We start from the raw sequence: 20,468 nt of genomic DNA on the forward strand, positions 1-20,468 counted from the left end.
ATGTCTTCCTCAAGACTCACCTCCTCTCTCTATTTGCTAACTCTTGCTCTACTTCTCCAAAATGTTCTTGGAACGGACCCTCTCTTCAGTAGGTGTTCCAGCAACGCGAACTCAACTGCCAATAGCTCTTATAAAACAAGCTTGAATGTCCTCATGGGTTCTCTCTATCATCTTGCTCCAGTTGAAGGCTTTGCTCTTGGTTCTTTAGGTCAGAACAACCAGGACCGACCATATGGGCTCGTTCTTTGTAGAGGAGATGTCTCATCCTCAGATTGCAGAACCTGTGCTGCTAATGCAACCAGGGAGATCCGCAAGCGCTGCCCAAATAGCAAACGTGCAATCATAGCGTACGATAACTGTCTTTTGAAGTATTCTGACTCGGACTTCTTTGGCCAGATTGATGAACAAAACAAGTTCTACATGTGGAATGTGAATAATGTGAGCAACCCAGTGCTATTTAATGAGAAGACTACCGAGCTGTTGAGCCAACTAGCAGACAAGGCTTCTTATAACTCATCAAAATTGTATGCTGCCGGAGAGATGGACCTCCTTGAAGGATCGATGAAACTTTATGGGATGGCTGAGTGCACGAGGGATCTTTCTAGTGTTGATTGTAAGAAGTGTCTTGACGGTGCTATAGGTGAACTTCCAAGAGTTGCTTATGGAAAAGAAGGGGCTAGGGTTGTTGGTGGGAGTTGCATGGTTATTTATGAGATATACCCCATTGTTAAGGTTTAAACTCGTATGCCATTCTAGGATATCAAGGATCAATGTCACTAAAAGAAAATAATTGTTATAGGAACACATGCAATGTGATTTATTTTATTTCTTTGATTGTTCAATAAAATGTTTATTCGATGAATATAGTTCATTTCCGCACCCACGTATCATCGATGTGAGAGCTAGATAAACAATTTGATGCAATGTTAAATGAATGTAAACTTGACATGAATTATAAAGTATAACTTCTTAATAATACAATTGAAAAATTATTTTAAACCAAATATATCAAACATCTTATTTGAATCAATAAAACGAATTAACTAAATTGTGATTTAATGGACCACATTTAAATGATTCAATAGAAATGCAATCCAGTCTCATCACAGATGTCCTGAGATGCAAGCAGAAGCTACCTTAAACAATAAAAACAAGAAATCATAAGAAAAAAACCACAAAAAATTAATAAGCAAAGAAAGTTCCGAATATAAAATATAAACTCTGAATTTATAATTTTATTTTTTATAATTTAAAATCTAAAGCTGCCGTCTAAAATGAGAAAATTTTCTATATAATTACCTATAAAAATTTGAGTTGAATCGAACGATTGAATCTCTTATTATATTAGTTTTAAAAAGTTAATAAATAATAGTCATTTCATATATTTATTTAAATTTAAATATGTTTAACTAATTTATAAAAACATCTACTAGCCCATTAACATAATCTAATTAGATCAAATCTCTATCTAGTAAAGACAAATTATCACCCAACAGCTTAGAACCGTCCACATCTACAACCTGGCTGCACCACATTTGATTTCAACTCAAACACTAATTAGACTCCATGTATATAATTCTGAAAAATGTTGAAAAAAAATAATTACAAAACCAACAAACTATTTATTTAATCCTTGTATTTTTAGATAAATTATTAATCAATCCTTTTAGTTAAAAAACCCAATAATAAAGCCTCTCTTCTTTCTTTCTTTCTTTTTTGCAACTCAATCCATCTATAAGTATTCCATTTATAGTAAAAGAAAATGAAACTAGACTAGACAATTTGATATGATTTAATATGATGTAACTGTCCAAATGAAACTAAATGGACTTGAAAATAAGTGAGATTGGATTGGATTGTACTGTTCTTATATTGTATTTGATGCATATTGGACAAAATCAAAGCAAGTTTTTGCAAAAGTTCATTTTGATACTTAATTACAATGTATTTTTTTCTCTATATATATTTTATATTTATGACATTTTAGTTTTTATTGACAAATTTTTGTCCTCTAATTTGTTTCTAAACCAAAAAACAATTGGTCAAATTTTATTTTACCAAAATTAAAATATAAATGAGTGATAAATAAACAATAGATGCTATGAAAAATTAAAAAATAATAATTTGTGTTCATGATATTGGACAAGCTTGTTTCCAACTTTCATGATTAGATAAGAATTTTATCTTATAAATAACTTTGAATAGTATAAAAATCAAGATTTATTCCATCTAAAATATATATATTAAACTCTTCACAACTTCTAATGTCTTATCCAAAATATACACTAAAAAAATCACAAATTAACTTCCTTCCTCATGTCTTGTACAACTCCAAAACAAAAACAAGGATTTTATTTGAAGCAGGCCATAGCTATAAAGGCCATTATTTTTTCACATATATAGCAGTGTTTCTATATCATTTATACAAACGGCCATTATCCCACTGGCCCATTAGGCCTTAATCAACAAAATACAGTGCATACATAACAGAGTCTTCCACTTTTATTGCCTAGCTACGATTATTTACCAGTTCTCCACGAAGGGGTAGAGTTCGTACCTAACATTACAAATCCCACCCACAACCGTCCCTCCTCGTTTACCATCACAGCAGCTTGGAAGTCCATCTACGGCAACATCATGGCACTTCTTACAATCCATGCTAGAAAGATCTCGAGTGCATTGTGCCAACCCGTGCAGTTTTTCGGAGGCACCAAGGTCTAGTTCCCCTGTGGCATAAAATTTGGTGCCTGCGTAAGCTTTACCAGATAAGCTGCTCAGTAAAGCCTTAACTTTCGTGTTAAAAGATGTGGGATTCTCTACAGATTGCGCATTGTACATGTAGAACTTGTTTTGATTATCAATGTCCCCAAAGAACTTTGTATTGGAGTACTTGACCATGCAATTGTCATACCAAATTATTGCTCCTTTTTTATCAGGGCATCGTTCGCGGGTCTCTTTGCCAGCATCAGTGATGCAACTTTTGCATTTTGTGCTAGACATATCTCCGCCGATTTACACGATTCCGGCCTTGGCCAATTGAGCCAAGTCCAAAACCTGTAGGAGGGACTTTGGCAGACAAGAGAAGTAGCAAGTCATTCAAGTTACTGCCACAAGGGTTATTATAAGCAGTGTAGTTTTCTTGGCTAGAACAGAAATGATAGAGGGGGTCATCACAACTTGATACATGGAGCAGAAGGGAAAAAAGTAGGAAGAACAATGGGATACATCTTGATAAATACATGTTGGACCGATCAGTACCTGAAAGCTTGGTCAACTAATTGTTAGACTGCATTTGACTGGGCCCGTGTCTATCCTATCGAAGCACAAAGGTTGAACACTGAATATGCGCTTCTAAGATAGAGTGGATAATTTAAGAAAAGAAACCAACTAGCATCAACTAAGCTATAATCCTTACAATTAGTGACTAATCATGCTTGCAATAGCTATAGCATTTGCCCTTCTCTGTCAGCGAGTGCGGCCAGCTGAGTTATTGGACTTCGGCCTAGCTAGAATACAGTGTAACCTATCCCATTATCCTATTCTTTTTGTTATTAATTTATTTGTTTTTTTATTATTCGAATACCCTCCTTTATTCGTCAAAATCTTCCATTTTACCTACTACAAACAAAACCAAAAAGACTAATTAACTTATGAACTAAATACTAATTTACTCCATTTATTATTCATTTAACATGGGTACCTAAAAGTCTAATGAATCCTCCTTTTGGCACACTTCGATTCAGGATTGCGTCGTCTTGAGTCGTCTCCTTATATTGTTCGTAGGCCCTTTGATTACTCTCGCAAGAGCAAATAAAAACACGTGTGTATAGATAGTTTGACCATCCTTATATATCATGAGGGAGGGAAGGTGGTTTGTCTTAATTATTAAGACATAAATGATCTTAAATTTTGGTGTGTTAAAGGAGTATAAATCGTTCCAAATATAATGAATAGGGGAAGAAAATATGGCATTCCTTATTCAACATCTTACGCATCAGCAAATATATACCTCCTTCATTTTCTCCTAAATCATAGTCAATTATTCACCATGTTCTTCTACCATATCTTGGAAATATTTTATTCTCATGTATCTATGGAAATAACGGAACCTCTAGCTATTTTAATGGTGTTGATTGACTGTAATTCTACCCAAATCTTTTATTCTTGCAATAAAGGAAACAACTGAACCTGTGTACACAGCTACTGGTTGTAATTTTGTCTAAGTTACAATTATATATAGCTCATTTCACCACTTGTATACAATAAAACCTTCACAAATATAAAGAATCTCCCTTCATATCTTTCTCTCCTTCATCAACATGGTGATGTTAAATAAACGCAAAAAGCAAACCCAAGGCCGTCAAAAAATAGAGATCAAGCAGATAGAAGAGAAGAGCAATCTACAGGTGACGTTCTCAAAGCGTCGTGGGGGTCTAGTCAAGAAAGCAAGCGAGCTAAGCCTTCTCTGCGGGGCACAAGTGGCTATTCTTGCCTTCTCTCCGGGCAAAAAGGTCTTTGCGTTTGGTCACCCCGATGTCGACATGGTACTTGATCGTTATCTCAATGACAGTTCTACTGCTAGGGAGGTAGAGCCCGTGAGTAATGACCCTCAAGTTCAACAATGGAACAAAGAGTACGAGGAGGCATTGAAAGAGTTGGAGGAGGAGAAGAAGCACGTGGCAATGGCTGAACAGTGGAATAAGGTGCGCGAAAACGATGTTAATGCAAGGTTCTGGTGGGATGAACCCATTGATGATATGGGGTTGGAGGAGCTTGAGGAGTATGTGAGGGCCATGGAAGAGTTAAAGAAGAATGTGGCTGCCAGAGCAAATGAGTTGACCATGGCCACCGATCATTTTGGTAATCAAAATATGAGTCATCTTGATCTCGGAGTTAATGGTTTTAGTCTTGAAAATGTTCTATTTTAAAGAATTTGTAGCAGCAGAAGATATGGTAGGTATGTCTAGAATCTGGATCATCTTGAATGTCCTCTGTATGTCTAGAATCATCTTGAATGTCCCCTGTCTTGATATACATGTCATATGAAATGAAATGTGCTTAATTAATAATTAGTGAGAGTTTGATACTCTCTTCGAGAAAGTTTTTATTATTATTATTACTATTATTATTATATTATTATTATTATTATTATCATCATCATCAGCTTGAACTCTTGTTTTATTTAATCTAGTTTTTATTTTTATTTTTTTATTTGAGACCATAGCATTATGTCGTGTGAAATATGTGCTTAATTAATTAGTGAGAGTTCGATACTCTCTTGGGGAAAGGTTTTATACCGGATTGAACTTTAAATCAGATTTAATAAAAATATTGTGGAGTGACAGTAGTAAAATGTTGTTAAGTGATCTTATTGGTGGAGGTTGAAATGAGGTCGTGGGCATAGACGTTAAAGTGGGTTGCCAGGGGTGGCCCTACACCCTGGTGGGTTATTAATGGAGGTGGAGAAGAGCCTCAGATGCCTCTCACCATGAATAACTTCAAGCCTTTTTTATTAATATTACAAAGCACAACGACTGTATCTCCAATTAAGTAGCTCCTAGTCATAAAACAGTTGCATTGGGATAAAGTTAGAGCAAGCTCTGATCATGGAAATGAAAAATCCTGTAAAAATTGTCCTTGGATTCTGATAACATCTTATGCATCTTAATCCATAAAAAGTTTTGAAAAATATGAACTTTGGTTATCGCAAATGCAGTTCAGCTATAGGAATACGAAAATTTATCTCTACATCTTGCTTAAATTTCCTGTCAACTGTGAAACAAAAACAATACCTCATGGGAGCATGAATTCTCTACTTTCTGCTGTTAACTGAGACATACTTCTGTGCCAGTCATGCCAAACCCAATTGGCGGGCTAGCAGTGTCTCCATGTTAGCACTTTCCATCACTAGCAAGGATCTAATTCAGTGATCCAGACCTAATTTATAGATTGTTGTAATGACTCTGGCAATTGAGATGAACCGGAATTTTCTGATCCTGATTTCTCCATGGACACAAAAAGCTGTGTGATGGTGCTGGAGAGGTTATAGTTTAACCACTGACCATCATGACAATCTGTGACATTGTAGGTCCGTCAGCAACAGCTTCTTGAACACAGAATAATCTTATGTGAATGCACTTCAGAACTTCACTTTCTGGCCGTTGGCCACCTAATGTAGGATCAACCAACTCTAAAGCTGTTCCACAAATTTAAGCACTCAAGGGGCAGCTCGATACGTTTTACAAAATAGAGAACAATTCACTTCATACATACACATTTGAAAGCAGTTATCCGAAGTTATATCGCTGTTACAAGGAAGCTTTGTACTAATTTGCTCTGCCATTATTGCTAAAGTTTGATGTCGAGGTCTCCAAGAGTAATGGCAATGCAGTTGCTTCACAAGACAGGACCAATAAAAAAGAAATGATAGGAAAAAGATCGACACCGAATAGGACTTTGTCCAGGCTCCCATTGGGAAGATACTCATAGACAAGTAGCTTCTCTCCTTCTTCTAAGCAGAAACCCAACAACCCTACTGGTGTCGATGCAGTAGTTTGGCAACCAACATTACTTCTGTATTTTGAGCTCTTTCTAGCCCTGTCCTGAGCTTCTTGAAAGCCCTTTTACAGACATTGTAAGAGGTAGTTAAATGTTTTGCACGCGCATCAAATGTACTGAAGAAGGGATACCTTGTAAACTGAACCGATCGAAGCCACCTTGTCCAAGCTTATATACATCACATAAATTTCCAGTTGCTTTTCTAAGTGTCTTAAGTCCAATTGAAAGTGAATCCATGGTAGAATAACCTTCTTTATTAACACCATCTGATAAAAAACGAGAAGAAAAAAAGAACAAATTATTCAGGCTGCATAATATCTTCAATTTCCTATTCAAGGCAATACAATTGAAATACTAACACTATCAAGCTAACAGGTATGTTAATCTTCTGTCATGTCTTGATTAGTTTTTATTACAATGCCTATACCTAGCACTTTGTTATCAATCTTCATTAGTTTTTGGCACAATGCCTATACCTAGCACTTTGTTATCACTTCAACGCATGTAAAAGATTTAGAAACTTACACCTAAATGATTTTCTGCTGTCGTGTCTAGAATTATTGATATAGCAGGTTCTGATTCAATCATCTATTATACTTGATCACGTGAAAAGCCTGATATATACATCTTTGAACTAGATGGAGGGGTACAAGCCCATCAAGAGACCCGTTCATGCCAAACAGCTTGTCAAACAAAAATAAGTATAACTTTGATAATACCATTGGATTGAACTTTAGTTTTTTAATATTGGTAGTTAAGAAAAATTGTGAGTTACAGTATTCTAACGAACAATTTTTACTTCACAAGGACACTACTTTCTGATAAAGACAGAACTGGATATCTATGTAACTACAGAAATTGCACAAGTTTAGAAAACTTCGTTGATGTAAAAATCTGGACAGAATATGAAGCAATAAACCACATTGAGTATCTGACCCATAAGAGCATCTTCAAGGGAAGAAGCTATTGAGAAAAATTAAATTGGTAATATGGTTTTTTAAATAGTGTAAACGAGTATTCAAATGGGAAAAAAAATCATTTAAAAAATTCAATTATATTTTAATATATTTAATAGTGATATAACTTTTTATTAATATTAACTAAGTAATATATTAAACAAACTTTTAATTCTTTTGACCAACATGCTGGAATAGTTCTTCAATTTAGAAATGTTATTTTGACTCTCTATTATAGCTCTCCTTTTGGAGCTATAAAAATAAAGAATAAAAACCAAAAAAATTATCATTTTCTTGTAGTTTTTCTTTTGGAGATGCTGTAATAGATGTATAGTAGACTAGCGGAGCATCTCCGAGTTAAAAGAAAAGCTAATTTTCAATTTTGATTTTATCAATTGGTTTGATTTGCTAAATTATATTTATCAATTTGATTTAATAAATTTCAATCAAGATTGGTTCTTAAAATTTTAATTTTGATAATTATATTTTATTTTTATAATAAAATATATTTGTTATGAAAATGTAATATGATGAAATCATGCTTTAGTTTTAGGTCATGTTTGTTTCTTGAAATTGGTTTATGAAAAATTATTTTTTAAATTTTTTTATGTTTATTTGTCATTAGAAAGGTTAGTCAACGAAAAATACTTTCTAGTCAAAGAAAAATATAGATTGATTTCTAAAAAAGTATTTTCCTAAAAAATTTGAGTGGAAAACACTTTCTAAAAGTTGTGAAAAATTAAAAAATATCATATTATTTGCTGATTATATCAAATTTAATCCTCAAACTTTTGATTATTATATATATTTTGTTTTGAATATTTATTTTTCAATTTTATTTCTTAAAATTTAATTTTTATATTAACTTTTGTCCTTATTTTTATAATTATTATTTATTTTTTCCTTATTATTTTTTTATTGAAATTTTTTATCTGTCAAATTTGATCCTCATTCTTTTGATTATTATTTATTTTATATAAAATAATTTATAAAATGTTAACTATTATTATTTTAATTTCTTCATCTTTTAATTTTTTTATTTTTTAGATTTGATCTTTATTATTTTGATTATTATTTATTTTATTTGAGATAATTTATGAATTATATTTTTTTCAGTTTCATTCTCATTCAACCTTTTAATTTGTAAGATTTGGTCCTCATTATTTTAATAAACTTGAGAAAAATAAAACATTAATAAGTTATTTTACAGCTTATTTTTCATGACATAACCAAATACTGGAAAGTGTTTTCCAACTTATTTTTCATTACACTGTCAAACATCCGAAAATAATTCACTTTCTCAGAATTTATTTTTCAAGAATTCATTTTTAAAAAAAAAATTACTTTCCTGTAAACAAAACCAAGAATTCATTTTTTTTAAAAAAAAATTACTTTCCTGTAAACAAAACAGATCAATTAAAAAATATATTCAAAGTATAAAATCCTCTCAACCAAATTTTCAAGACATATCTATTTTTTTCTAAATATAAGTAAATTTATCTCGAAGAGTCGTATGTAAAAACAAAAAAAAAATTATCAATCAAGTTTTAACATGTGTCATTTTCATTTTATTTTTACATAAAAAAAGATGAAATAAAATTGGAATAAATAATATGGAAAATGAATAGACCTTTATATTTTTATTTTTATTTTTTTCAATAGAAGGTTGATATATAGGAATACATATTTAAAAGTTCTTATTATAAATACAAGATCTTATAAAATAAATATCAATTAATAAAATAATATCATATGAGATTGAAAACCAAGTTTTCAAGACATGTCTACATGTTTCTAAGTGTAAGTAAATTTATCTTGAGAGTTAGAAACAAAAAATTTCTATCAATTAAATTTTATTGTGTCTTTTCATTTTATTTTTATATAAAAAAGATGAAATAAAATTAGTATTAATAATATGAAAAATGAATGAGCCTTTATATTTATAAAATAAATATTAATTAATAAAATAATATCACGTGAGATTAAAAAAATAGCTTAAGAGCCCTCACATGTGTCTATAAATAAAGAGTCTCACATTAAAAAGAAATCTAAAAGATATAAAAAAGATTTTAAGACAAACTCTTTAAATAAAAAATTCTCTCAGAATTTCTCTAACTTTTTTTATCCAGGCTTGAAATATAGTAAAGGGAGATTTCTTGTTAAAGAATCCACGCTAACACAGCCCATCATATGGTTGGCCAAGTGTGGAGTTTGTAAGTAAAAGCAGAGGAGTTGTAGAGTAGAAACCCATTTGGGGTCGAAAGGATTAGAAAGTTTTAAATAATTTTTTCGCAATCTGTGTGTTCCTGTATGGAGTTAGTCCTTTTCATGAAAAATTGCAAATTGGTTTTATGAAATTAAGTGTTGTCAGGACGTATCCAGGTTCTCTGAAACAGCTGAGGACATAATATGGAAGTGAAAGCTCTATACAGATGGTAAAAGAAAAAAAGCTGTGAAGTACAAAGTATCAATCTGGATCTTAATTCTGCAGATCAACTGTAAATTATCACTTGCTGAAATTTTTTTAATCCGTTTTCTTCGGTCATTTCTGTGCTAAATTTACTTGCATTACAATCAAAAGAACACCTCGAGGCACTAAAGAGTAATCTGTATTCTCTATTTTTGAATCATAGGTTTGTGCATAAGATACAATATTGAAAATAGCATGTGTACAGAGATAAGGCATTGTTGAAGCTTCCTTGATATTTTCTCGTGGAGTTCTTTCTAAGCATCAGCATGTTATACTTCTCTGCTTGCATCTTGAAAAGCCGAATTTGTGCGTTTTCCTTGCTTTCTAATCATACTAAGTCTCTGATCAGAAGCAATTAGGAAAAATCAAAACTGTGCTTAGGCTTCACCTCAGGCATAGATCCTGCCATGAAAATTTTGCAGACTGTGCATCGACCTGGTCTATTCAGTTTCTGCTGCTATCTCAAAGCGAAGTGGAGGAGAAAACAATGTATACTAACAAGTCTGCAATCTTTTCAACCAATATGACAAGCATCTATGCTCCCAATTTTGGATCCTGAAGTCAAGAAGCTACCTGAACTGATACACATACTCAAATGAATTATAATTATTAATGCATATAAACCCGTTCTTCCTCTTTGCATTCTCTAATTGCAATTTCCATCACTTTGCCAGAAGGAGGCAAGACATCACAGCATTGCCGCCTTGGAGCCCGAAGCTGAACAAAAGATGAAACAGCACAGCTATTATTTGTGATTCACAAAAATGCAACTGAATGAGAAATGAAACAAAGTAAGTATTATTTGCCAGAAACTTCTAATATGAATTGAATTCTGATATGTCATGAAGCTGTTGAGCAAAATACCTGTTTATCACTGAGATCGAGCTTCTGCGAATATACTTTGATCTCTTCTAGTTTCCTTGGTGAGGCCATGTCGTTAGAACAATTTACGAAACTTTTTTTATAAAGGCTCGTAATTCCGTCTCTGCCAGAAGACACATGATCCAGAAAGAAGATTGTCGGTCTTCGGCATAGGTCAGGATGAGGTTCTCTTGTGTTAAAAGTATACACCCCAGCCAAACCATCTCCCCTTTTCCACTGCCTGAATGTTTGTTGCACGGGGAGAACGTCAGGCAAAAATACGTGATTGCCATATACCTCAACGGCATAGCCCCATGACACAGAAATAGTCCACCCAAACCAACGATCATAGCAAACTGTTTTCTGCAGAACCCTCTGGGAATCAAAATTTACCGCTTTAAAAAAATGCTCTATTGAGTTCATAGTTGTCATGTTAGGGAAGATGGGGTCTAGGTAATCCAAATGATGAAGGGATACCAATGGCGCCAGTGGATGTGAAGTCAACAAGCCAAACGGATCTCCCCGAATATCAACCTGGAAATTTGGCATATACCATTAGAATATTTCAGAATAGACATTTTGTGTGTGCGCGTGTGTGTGTGTGTGTGAAGTCGTAACTTAACCAAAAGATACCTGATGGAAACCAGGCTCATGAGTCAATCCCACGCCAAGCTCTGCTAAGCAATAATAGATCCTGGAATCACTTCCATATAGATGTGGATATCGTTCTATACAAGCATCGAAAACCTTTGCCAAAACTTTTGCAAGTGGATAGCTTATGGCGAATCCTCCACCACCGAAGGCCATCTCAAAGCCAAATTCTCTATTCTGCTTATAAATCTCAGAATTAGATCCTATGTAGTACCAAAGCTCATGGTCATACTTGGAAAGAGTCTTCACCAAATTCTCAGGAATGAAAACCGTGTCATCATCCCCAAAAACAAACCACCGGACATCAGAATGATTAAGTGCCACGGTCTCAAGAATTACACGCGCCACACGAATTGCTGACCGGCGACCATTTCGAAAAGTATAACGAAACCGAGAGGTGTCCTCAGAGATGCATGCAGGTGGGAGCGAACCACTGTCATTGTAGGAATTTGCTTCCTCAACCATGCTCTCCAGGAACACACATCCTCGCATATAGTCTGGCTTCCACCACAGCTTAACATATTCCTTTCTATTCGGCCACGAGATTTTGCTTGAAGCAATCCCAAACACAATATGATTAAGAGTTGTTGGAGCACGCACGTTTCCTGAAGATGAATTTATATGTACAAGCCTGGAAGTGCCTACCAGGAAGAGTGACAGGAGAAGACAGATGATGCAAGCAGAAAATGAGACCATAACTAAGTGGATAAATCGAGAAGGCAAATGGGACTTCTCCGGCAATAGCTGCCGAAGTTTCATCTCAAGAAGGGGTGAAGGGGGAATGAATTAGAAGGGATTCTTGATTCAGCTTCTTGAAAGCCTGTTATGAGAGAAGACAATCAAGTATTTGAACTGTATAAATACCTACAATTCCGTGATTGAAGCAAAGGTAGAAAGCAAGTTGTCTACTTCTGACATTTCAAGTTCGTTATTTCCCCATAAGTTGTATAAATGCGAAATAAAGAAAGGGTTAGGTGTGAGGAAGCAAATGAAGTATTCTTGTTTTTCTAATGGCGGGCTCCATGGATTCAAGCCAAACACGTTATAGCATTGAAATTTGACTCCGTATATTGGAAGCAACTTCATCTTAAAGTGACAACTGTGACTTCTAAGGGTAACTATTGGCCAGATGTTTAGGGTTTAAAATGGGGCAGACAAGGTATTAAAACCATAAATATTGAAAAGATGAGTCAAAATCAAGTAACTCCATGTGTCCATGTGTTTATGATACAGGCAGAGTGAATGACAAGGAATTTGTAACAAATTAAAACCCTTAAATGCATCAAATATTCTTAAAATATTTAATTTTACTTTTTTATGTCTTTCTCTTTATTGAAAGGTTATTAAAACTTTATATATATATATATATATATATATATATATATATACTCTAATTAATACCAAATGAAAAAATAATTTAGTGAAAAAATAACACATTTAAATAGAAAAAAATATAAAAGCATCATCACATAAAAAAAAATTAACTAAGAAAAATATTTATTTTATTAAAAAAATGATATTAGTTTCTTGGATTGAAAGAAACTTCTCTTCAAGTTTAGTTTTTAGCTAAAAATTATTTTTCATTAAAAATTATTCTTTTTAGTAAGTTACTCATTGCAATGCCTGACACTTTTATTTTAGTTATTTCATTATATATTATTAACACAATAATTTTATATGAGAACTTCATTCTAAATCTTTAATATTTTTAAGTAGATTATCCAATTATAAATCCCACTACTAGAATTTTAAATGACAACAACTGATATAAACATATACAACATGCTAGTTCCTGGATGGTTTTTTTCTTAAAGAGAAACTTCCTCTTAAAGAGAAACTTCCTCATCCTCTTTTATATAAACACATTCTATTTTGCAACCTCTTCTAGGTATAGTTATTTTGCGGCACACAACAGCAAAGCAAAATAAACCCTTAATGATCGTTATACTCTGATATTAATTAATATACACCCTTATTGATCGTTATATTCTGATATTAATTAATATACTTTGATATTAATTAATGTAAGTAAAGCAAATAATAAAAGATTTGTTGTAAGTCAAAACCATCAGGCACTAATAACACTATAAATGTAAGAAGACTCTAAAAATATTTAATTTTATGCATTTATATTTTTCTTTGTTAAAAAACTATCACAACTCTTTACATAATTAAAAAACAAAAAATTAAAGTATCATAACAACACCGAATAGATAAAAAAATAAATTAGAAAAAAAATCCCCTTCAAATAAAATTAAACAAAAAAAAACACCAATTATAAAGAATAAAAAAATAAAAAAAAATAAACTAAAACAATATCTATTCTCCTAAAAATAAACCACCCCATGATTTTCTTAGAAAAAAAATGAAAAAATTAATTTAGTGAAAAAATAACACATTCAAATATATTAAAAAAATAAAAACTAGAAAAACATCCATACATAAAATAAAAATAAATAAAATTAACTAAGAAAAATATATATTTTACTAAAAAATTTATTATATTAGTTTCCCCAGGTTGAAAGAACCTTCCCCTTAAGTTTAGTTTTTAGCTAAAAATTATCCTTCATTAAGAATTTTTTTATACATGAACCACTCATCATGATCCCTAACACTAACATCTTTGTGCTGATTATTTCATTATAAATTTCTAACACAATATTTTTATACAAGCAATTTCATTATAAATCCTTAACACAACATCTTTACATAAATCATCTAATCATGAATCTCACCATTAAAATTTTAAATTCAACATATGATATAAATAGAAACAATATTTGATATAAATAGAAACAACATGCTACTTCCTAGATGTTTTTTTTCTGAAAGGAAAACTTTCTCATCCTCTTTTAGTCATAGTTGTTCTGCAGCACAGAACAACAAAGCAAACTAAACCCTCAGTGATCATTGTACTCTGATATTAATTAATGTAGGCAGAGCAAAGGATAAGAGATTTGTTACAAGTGAAAATCATTAAAGATCAATAACACTCTAAATATAAAAAGACTCTTAAAATATTTAATTTTATGTTTTTATATTTTTCCTTGTCAAAAAACTATCACAACTCTTTATATAATTAAAAAAAAAAAAAACTAAAGAATCATAACACAACACCGAATAGAAAAAAAAATAGAAAAAAAATCCCCTTCAAATAAAATTAAAAAAAAAATCATAATAAAGAATAAAAAAATAAAAATAAATAAACTAAAACAATATCTATTCTTCTAAAAATAAACCACCCCATGATTTTCTTATCCTGCAAAAGCAACCACTACATGGGCTCATATTATTTCATAACAGATATGCATCATAAAGGGGGTTCAGGTAACCTAACATTTAAGAAAATGAAATCTATTCAAACAGTCTGCTCATCAATGATAACGTTAACAACGCTTGCTCTCTAATTAGTTATTGTTTGTCGTGTCATGACATGTGCAATCCAATACTTAATAAACCTTGCAGCTTGTTCTGGACATGCATTTTGGATCTAGGAGAGGAAGTGTTCAAGGTTCACATCACAGCACAATCAGAACCTTAAAATAGTCATGAAAATGTCGTTCAAGAATCTTGAAAAGGTGCAGCCATCTACAGATCTTTTCGAGAACCGCTAACCCACCAGGCAAGTTCACATTTTTCCAGGTCCCATCTACAGTCTCAAAAGCAATCGATAAAATGGCCATACATGAAGGAGGACCTTTATCTTTTTGAAGCTCACAAATAGTTGCCTGCCATCCCAAGCGGGAAAACTCGATGGCTGAAACCATTTGACAAAAACAAGATCTGAAAACCATCACTTACCCCTCGTGCTCAAGAGGCCATAACATGGGCTTCAACAGACATCAAAGGTGGAAACAAAGAATGACAAAATTTGATTTCATAAGCTTTACAAACTCACCAAATTTCCGAAAGTTACATTTTCACAGAAAGAATACAATGGTGCTGTGTAAATTCATAGCAAGACTTTGACTCTCCTCTGTGGTCACGTCTCTTCTCTTGGTCGTTGCTTGCACATCCTGGCATCAAATCCAAGGCTGGAAACTTTAGCTGGCAGAAAATGTGGTAGTGGTTTCAAACTGAATCAAGTATTCCAACCATTGCGTAGTCATACTATGCCAGCAGGAAGCATTGTATTTAACGCATGTAAGTTACAACCTGAGAAGAAGGGAAAGCAGGAGGGTTATTGTATATCTCAGAGAGAATCTAGCTCGATATTTATTGCATGGAGAACCTTTGAAAATTATGTCACTCATCTTAATGCACTCCTACAATATTGACAATGATGAGTAACTAAAATAAAATCCCAGATTACATCAAGTTCCTCTGTAATATGATCTTGCAGTTAAGCCTTCAATTGATATAAAGGCATACTCCTGCAGCTATTCCGAAGGCTAGATGGAATAGTAAAGGGGTTGGACAAAAACTAGTAATTTGATGCGCAGAATATAATAATCACCCAAAATCCAGTTCAAGGAATTGGCGAACATAAAACAGCCAAGATGGACAATCAGAACAATGTCTCAACAAGAAGGAAAGTGATCAACAACGTGTAGAATAGTATTCAATAACATGCTTTGGTGAAAACAAATTACCAGATGAGAGCAAAAACTGAATCAAACTCCAATTGCTTTGCATCTAATTGCACTTCTAGACAGCTGGCATTCTCTAATATGTTAGGAATGCATGGCAATTAGTTCATCAGCACCACATTTCCTAATGCTAATGACCATTGACCCATTAAATAAGGGAGAAAGGTCACAGCATTGTCGACGAGGAGCCTTCATCTGGAAGAATGCATAAAGAGAAGTCATAAGAAAATAACAGCTTTTGCATGACTATGATGCAAAACGAAACATGACATATTCAACATTAGCTTGTATGACTAAATAATAAAACAAAACATGACATATTGGCTAACTTTTGTCTTCAAACCAGGGATACCCCATGAGCCTTTAGTAGTACCTGTTCAATATCTGGTTCTAGTTTCTGGGACAGTACTTTAACAAGTTCCAGATTCTTCATGGCATAACCTCTGTTACAATCAGCAACATCATGTCTGATGTAATTGCTCCAAATGCCATTTTTACCAGAGGTAACACTTTCCATGAAAAAGACAAGAGGTCTTTTACAGGGATCTTTGGGATATTCTCTTATATTAAACATAAAACGATTGAATTCAGCATTTCCTCCTCTCCTCCATGGCATAAATGTTCGGTGGTGTAAGAAGATCTGGAAGAAACTCATTGCCTTCAAACACCTGAACAGAATATCCCCATGCAACTGAAACAGTCAATGAATATACAGGTTCATAGCAAACTGTTTGCTGCAAAATCCTAGCAGGGTCGACATTCACACCATTAAAAAGATGTTCTAAAGCTTGAGTCTTGCTCATATTTGGAAAGATAGGGTTCACAGCATCCAAATGATGAAGAGACACCAAAGGAGACAACGGATGTGCAGACAACATTCCAAACAAATCCCCTCGCATATCAACCTAGAAAAAATCAAATTAAATCAGAAAACTGCATCTCAAAGTTTCAATTCCATCACCCAAATTCAAAAGAAACCTCTAATTCACAAGAACAAACACAGTCACTTGGATATCCAATGAACAAAGACAAGAATGTTCAATTTCCTTTGGAAAAGACATTTTGTAAAGCCTCCAGTCACAACCGGAGAAAATTAAGGTAATCAAGCCTATCAATAAAACTTCATAATTTCACTAATCCAAAGCGCCCCATACATGCTAACAACCAGTTCATCGCAAAGAAAGGAATCCTAACATCAAATAAATAAAGAGAAACAATGCAACATTACATAACCAATTTCATTAGAGAAGATTAAAAAATCTAAAAGTCGACTCAGTGCAGCTCAACTACCATAATCGCAGTCTCTATACTCCACAACATGCCTTGTTACACAAAAATAAAATTTGTTCTGACAAATATAAGAGGTCATATAACCCTCATACAAGGCATTTATCATCATCCACTCATTAACATCTAAAATTCTTCACTCTCACAATTTCACACATATAATCTAATTACATCCCCAAGATTCCAACAAGAAATTAACTTAAAAAACAAGATCATCACATGCATGTGGTCGATGCACAAGTTCAGTATTTTCAATAAATAAAAAATGGTGTATCACCAACAAAGTAAATAATCAAAACTAACCTGGTGAAACCCAGGCTCATGACTCAAACCAACACCTAGCTCTGCCAAACAGGAGAAAATCCTTGCATCACTCCCGTACAAATGAGCATAACGCACCAAACATGAGTCTAAAACCCTAGCTAAAACCTTAGCTAACGAATAACTTATTGCAAACCCACCTCCACCAAACCCCATTTCAAATGAATTCTTCACATTCTGACCATAACTCTCTGAATTACTCCCCACGTAAAACCATCCATTATGATCATATTTCGACAAAACGGTAACCAAGTTCTCCACAAAAAACACAGTATCATCATCACCAAACACGAACCAATCAACATCCGGTTCATTAAGCTCCACAACTTCCTTTACTACACGCGCCACTCTAATGGCGGATTTAAGGCCGCCTTTGAAGGTATAAGGGAAGGAAGATGTGTCTTTGGAGATTATTACAGGAGGGAGCGTGGGATCTATTACGGAGCGATTGATATTTCCAGTGGGGCCGACAACTTCCCGATCAAGGAAAGCGAAAGCACGCGTGGTGGTGGGGTTGTACCATAGGCGAATGTAGGGTTGGCGGTGAATGAAAGAAGTAGAAGAAGATGCTATGGAGAAGACAATATGGCGGCGAGTGGTGAGATAAGTAGTAGATGGGGTGGTGCTTGGAGTTAAGGAAAGTTGAGGTCGCGGTGAGGAGAAGAGGAGGTAGATTATTATGAGGAAGGATAAGATTAGTAAGAGATCTTTCAGACGTGATGGGGTTAGTATTAGAGTTTTCTTAGAGGTGGTGGCGGTGGTTGTCGGTAGTTGCATGTTTCTAGAGAGAGGATGAGAGGCGGTGGTTACGGTGGTTGAGGTGGTGGTGGAGTGTTTTCTTTTTCTATTTTCGTACATTATTTTTGTTTTTCTATTTTGTCGGTTTCTTTTAGGCTTTGTTAAGTATTTTCTTTTTCTTTTTCTTTTTTACTTGCTAAAAGGACTGAAAGGGGCTTTCATGTACTTGAAATTTCGTGATTTTAATTGGGATTTCGTAACGAAGGTACCATGAAGACTTGAAGCACGTTATTTTAATTTCTTTGATTAGTTTAAGGAAGTGAAAACAGAAGTACAGAACAGGTGACGCGCGTATCTGAAAGATCTGTTTGCTTCTGTTTGCTAGCTGGTCTTTCTTACCCGAGTCAAAGGGCTTTGTATTGGGCTTTCTTCATATTGGATTTTATTACAAAAGCCCGTATCTAGGCCTTTGAAAATGGTTTTTAGAAACTTTTAATTTAATCCAACTATCAAAAATCTAAATCAATTTTTCATGAGATAATAAATAAGTAAAAAAATCATATACCCGGATCCCACTGATTCACCACTTCAAATCCAAATAGAACTATAGGATTTGATTTTAAAAAAAAATCAAATTATTCAATTTAGATTTTATCTAAATAAATCAAGTACTCGAGTATTATAAATATAAATGTTTGTTTATTTATTAGATACTTTTTTAATAAAATATTTTTTTACTAGAAATGAATTTGAATTTTTATTATCAATTGAATTTTTTTACTCGTTTGAAAATTCAATTAATGTCATTGATCAATTTTAAATCAAATATGCTTACCTACATCACAAGGCGAGGGAGAAATAGTGAAATCTTTTCTTTATAGTCCATTAAAAGATTAACCTCTCTTTTTATTTATTTAAATAAAAAAAAGGTTCTACATAAGACATAAATAATTGTAAATTTATCAATATAATTATCTTCAAACACTTTGCAAACAGAAATTTATTTTAAGATGGTTATAAATTTTGTTAAATAATAATTAAATATATGTTTGGTAATGTAATCAAAGATATTTTTTAATTAATGATGTTTTTTATAGATTTTTTTTAATTCTTGATATTACCACATCAAAATTATCAAAAAAAATATTTTAAAAATATTAATTTGTTGTTTCTTCATATAAGAAGTAGTTAAGAAAATAAAATAAAAGATTTGTTTATGTGATGGATAAGGTTTATTTAAAATTAATGGACAAAGAAAACACAAGTGCACAACAAGAACATTATCTAAAGTAGGAGGAGACTCATCAATGGAAGACCAAGGAAAGTTCGATGCGAAAACTTTAAAAAATCGCCAACTTTGAGTAGGACTTGACATTTATATTGCCAACAAATTAGAAAATTATACGTCCATAAGTCAATGTCATTGTTTTTTTTTTTTAATGTCTATGGATAAAATAAATAGATATAAAAAATATATTTAATTAAAAAGAAAAATAAATTATTTAAATAATTTTTTTAATTAAATTTATGCTCTTGAAAAATAAAAAATAAAAAATAATTTTTTTTATATTTTTATTCATGTTTATTGTCTCTCTTATATATATATAGAACTTGAAGCTTTCGAGTATGGATTGAGGACATCCATACTAGTCTCAGCTCTCCACGTACTCCTGCAATGAATTGAGGGTCTGAAAATAATTGGTACCATGTGAAAAGACAAAGGTTTAATTGTGTTTTCAGTATCTGTACTTTCTATTTTTTCTCACTTTAGTCCCTTTACTTTTTATGTCCTAATGTTGTCCATTACTCTCTGATTTTGCCTTTGTTTCGTCTGCAGAGAACATGGTTGAAGTTGTGTTTTTTTTAAAAAAATTAATTTTTTAATTTAAAGTTTTTTATATATTTTTAGATCATTTTAATATATTAATATTAAAAATATTTTAATATATTTTCAAATATAAAATAATTTTAAAAATATTAAAAAACAATTATTATTACACTTTCAAATATTTATAATTAAAAAACATTATAATATGA

The 20,468-nt window shown here is 32.6% G+C and overlaps 4 protein-coding genes and 1 pseudogene across 4 annotated transcripts; 2 read left to right on the forward strand and 3 right to left on the reverse strand.

The window, feature by feature from the left end:
• On the forward strand, positions 1-738 carry LOC105134435 (cysteine-rich repeat secretory protein 38-like). The gene has a single exon (XM_011038842.1). It carries the CDS (start codon positions 1-3, stop codon positions 736-738), a length of 738 nt encoding a protein of 245 aa, XP_011037144.1.
• Positions 739-2,239: 1,501 nt separating this feature from the next.
• LOC105134318 (cysteine-rich repeat secretory protein 38-like) lies at positions 2,240-3,252 on the reverse strand (annotated as a pseudogene).
• Positions 3,253-4,281: 1,029 nt separating this feature from the next.
• LOC105134320 (agamous-like MADS-box protein AGL62) lies at positions 4,282-4,935 on the forward strand. Its single transcript, XM_011038671.1, has one exon. It carries the CDS (start codon positions 4,320-4,322, stop codon positions 4,926-4,928), a length of 609 nt encoding a protein of 202 aa, XP_011036973.1. The 5' UTR covers positions 4,282-4,319; the 3' UTR covers positions 4,929-4,935.
• Positions 4,936-9,987: 5,052 nt separating this feature from the next.
• Positions 9,988-12,742, reverse strand: LOC105134321 (ERV-F (C)1 provirus ancestral Env polyprotein, putative (DUF604)). The gene is made up of 3 exons (XM_011038672.1): positions 11,479-12,742; positions 10,849-11,379; positions 9,988-10,701 (listed from the first exon to the last, which is right to left on the reverse strand). The coding sequence occupies exons 1-3, from the start codon at positions 12,253-12,255 to the stop codon at positions 10,594-10,596; spliced, it is 1,416 nt and encodes a 471-aa protein (XP_011036974.1). The 5' UTR covers positions 12,256-12,742; the 3' UTR covers positions 9,988-10,593.
• Positions 12,743-14,870: 2,128 nt separating this feature from the next.
• On the reverse strand, positions 14,871-18,721 carry LOC105134322 (glycosyltransferase (DUF604)). Its single transcript, XM_011038673.1, is given in 5 exon segments — positions 14,871-15,651; positions 16,089-16,280; positions 16,459-16,714; positions 16,716-16,990; positions 17,676-18,721. Coding segments are annotated over 4 exon segments (1,518 nt in total). The 5' UTR covers positions 18,552-18,721; the 3' UTR covers positions 14,871-15,651; positions 16,089-16,169.
• Between the last annotated feature and the right edge of the window lie 1,747 nt (positions 18,722-20,468).

The sequence above is a fragment of the Populus euphratica genome, unplaced genomic scaffold (assembly GCF_000495115.2).
Source record: "Populus euphratica unplaced genomic scaffold, PopEup_1.0 scaffold67.1, whole genome shotgun sequence".
NCBI lineage: Eukaryota > Viridiplantae > Streptophyta > Magnoliopsida > Malpighiales > Salicaceae > Populus > Populus euphratica.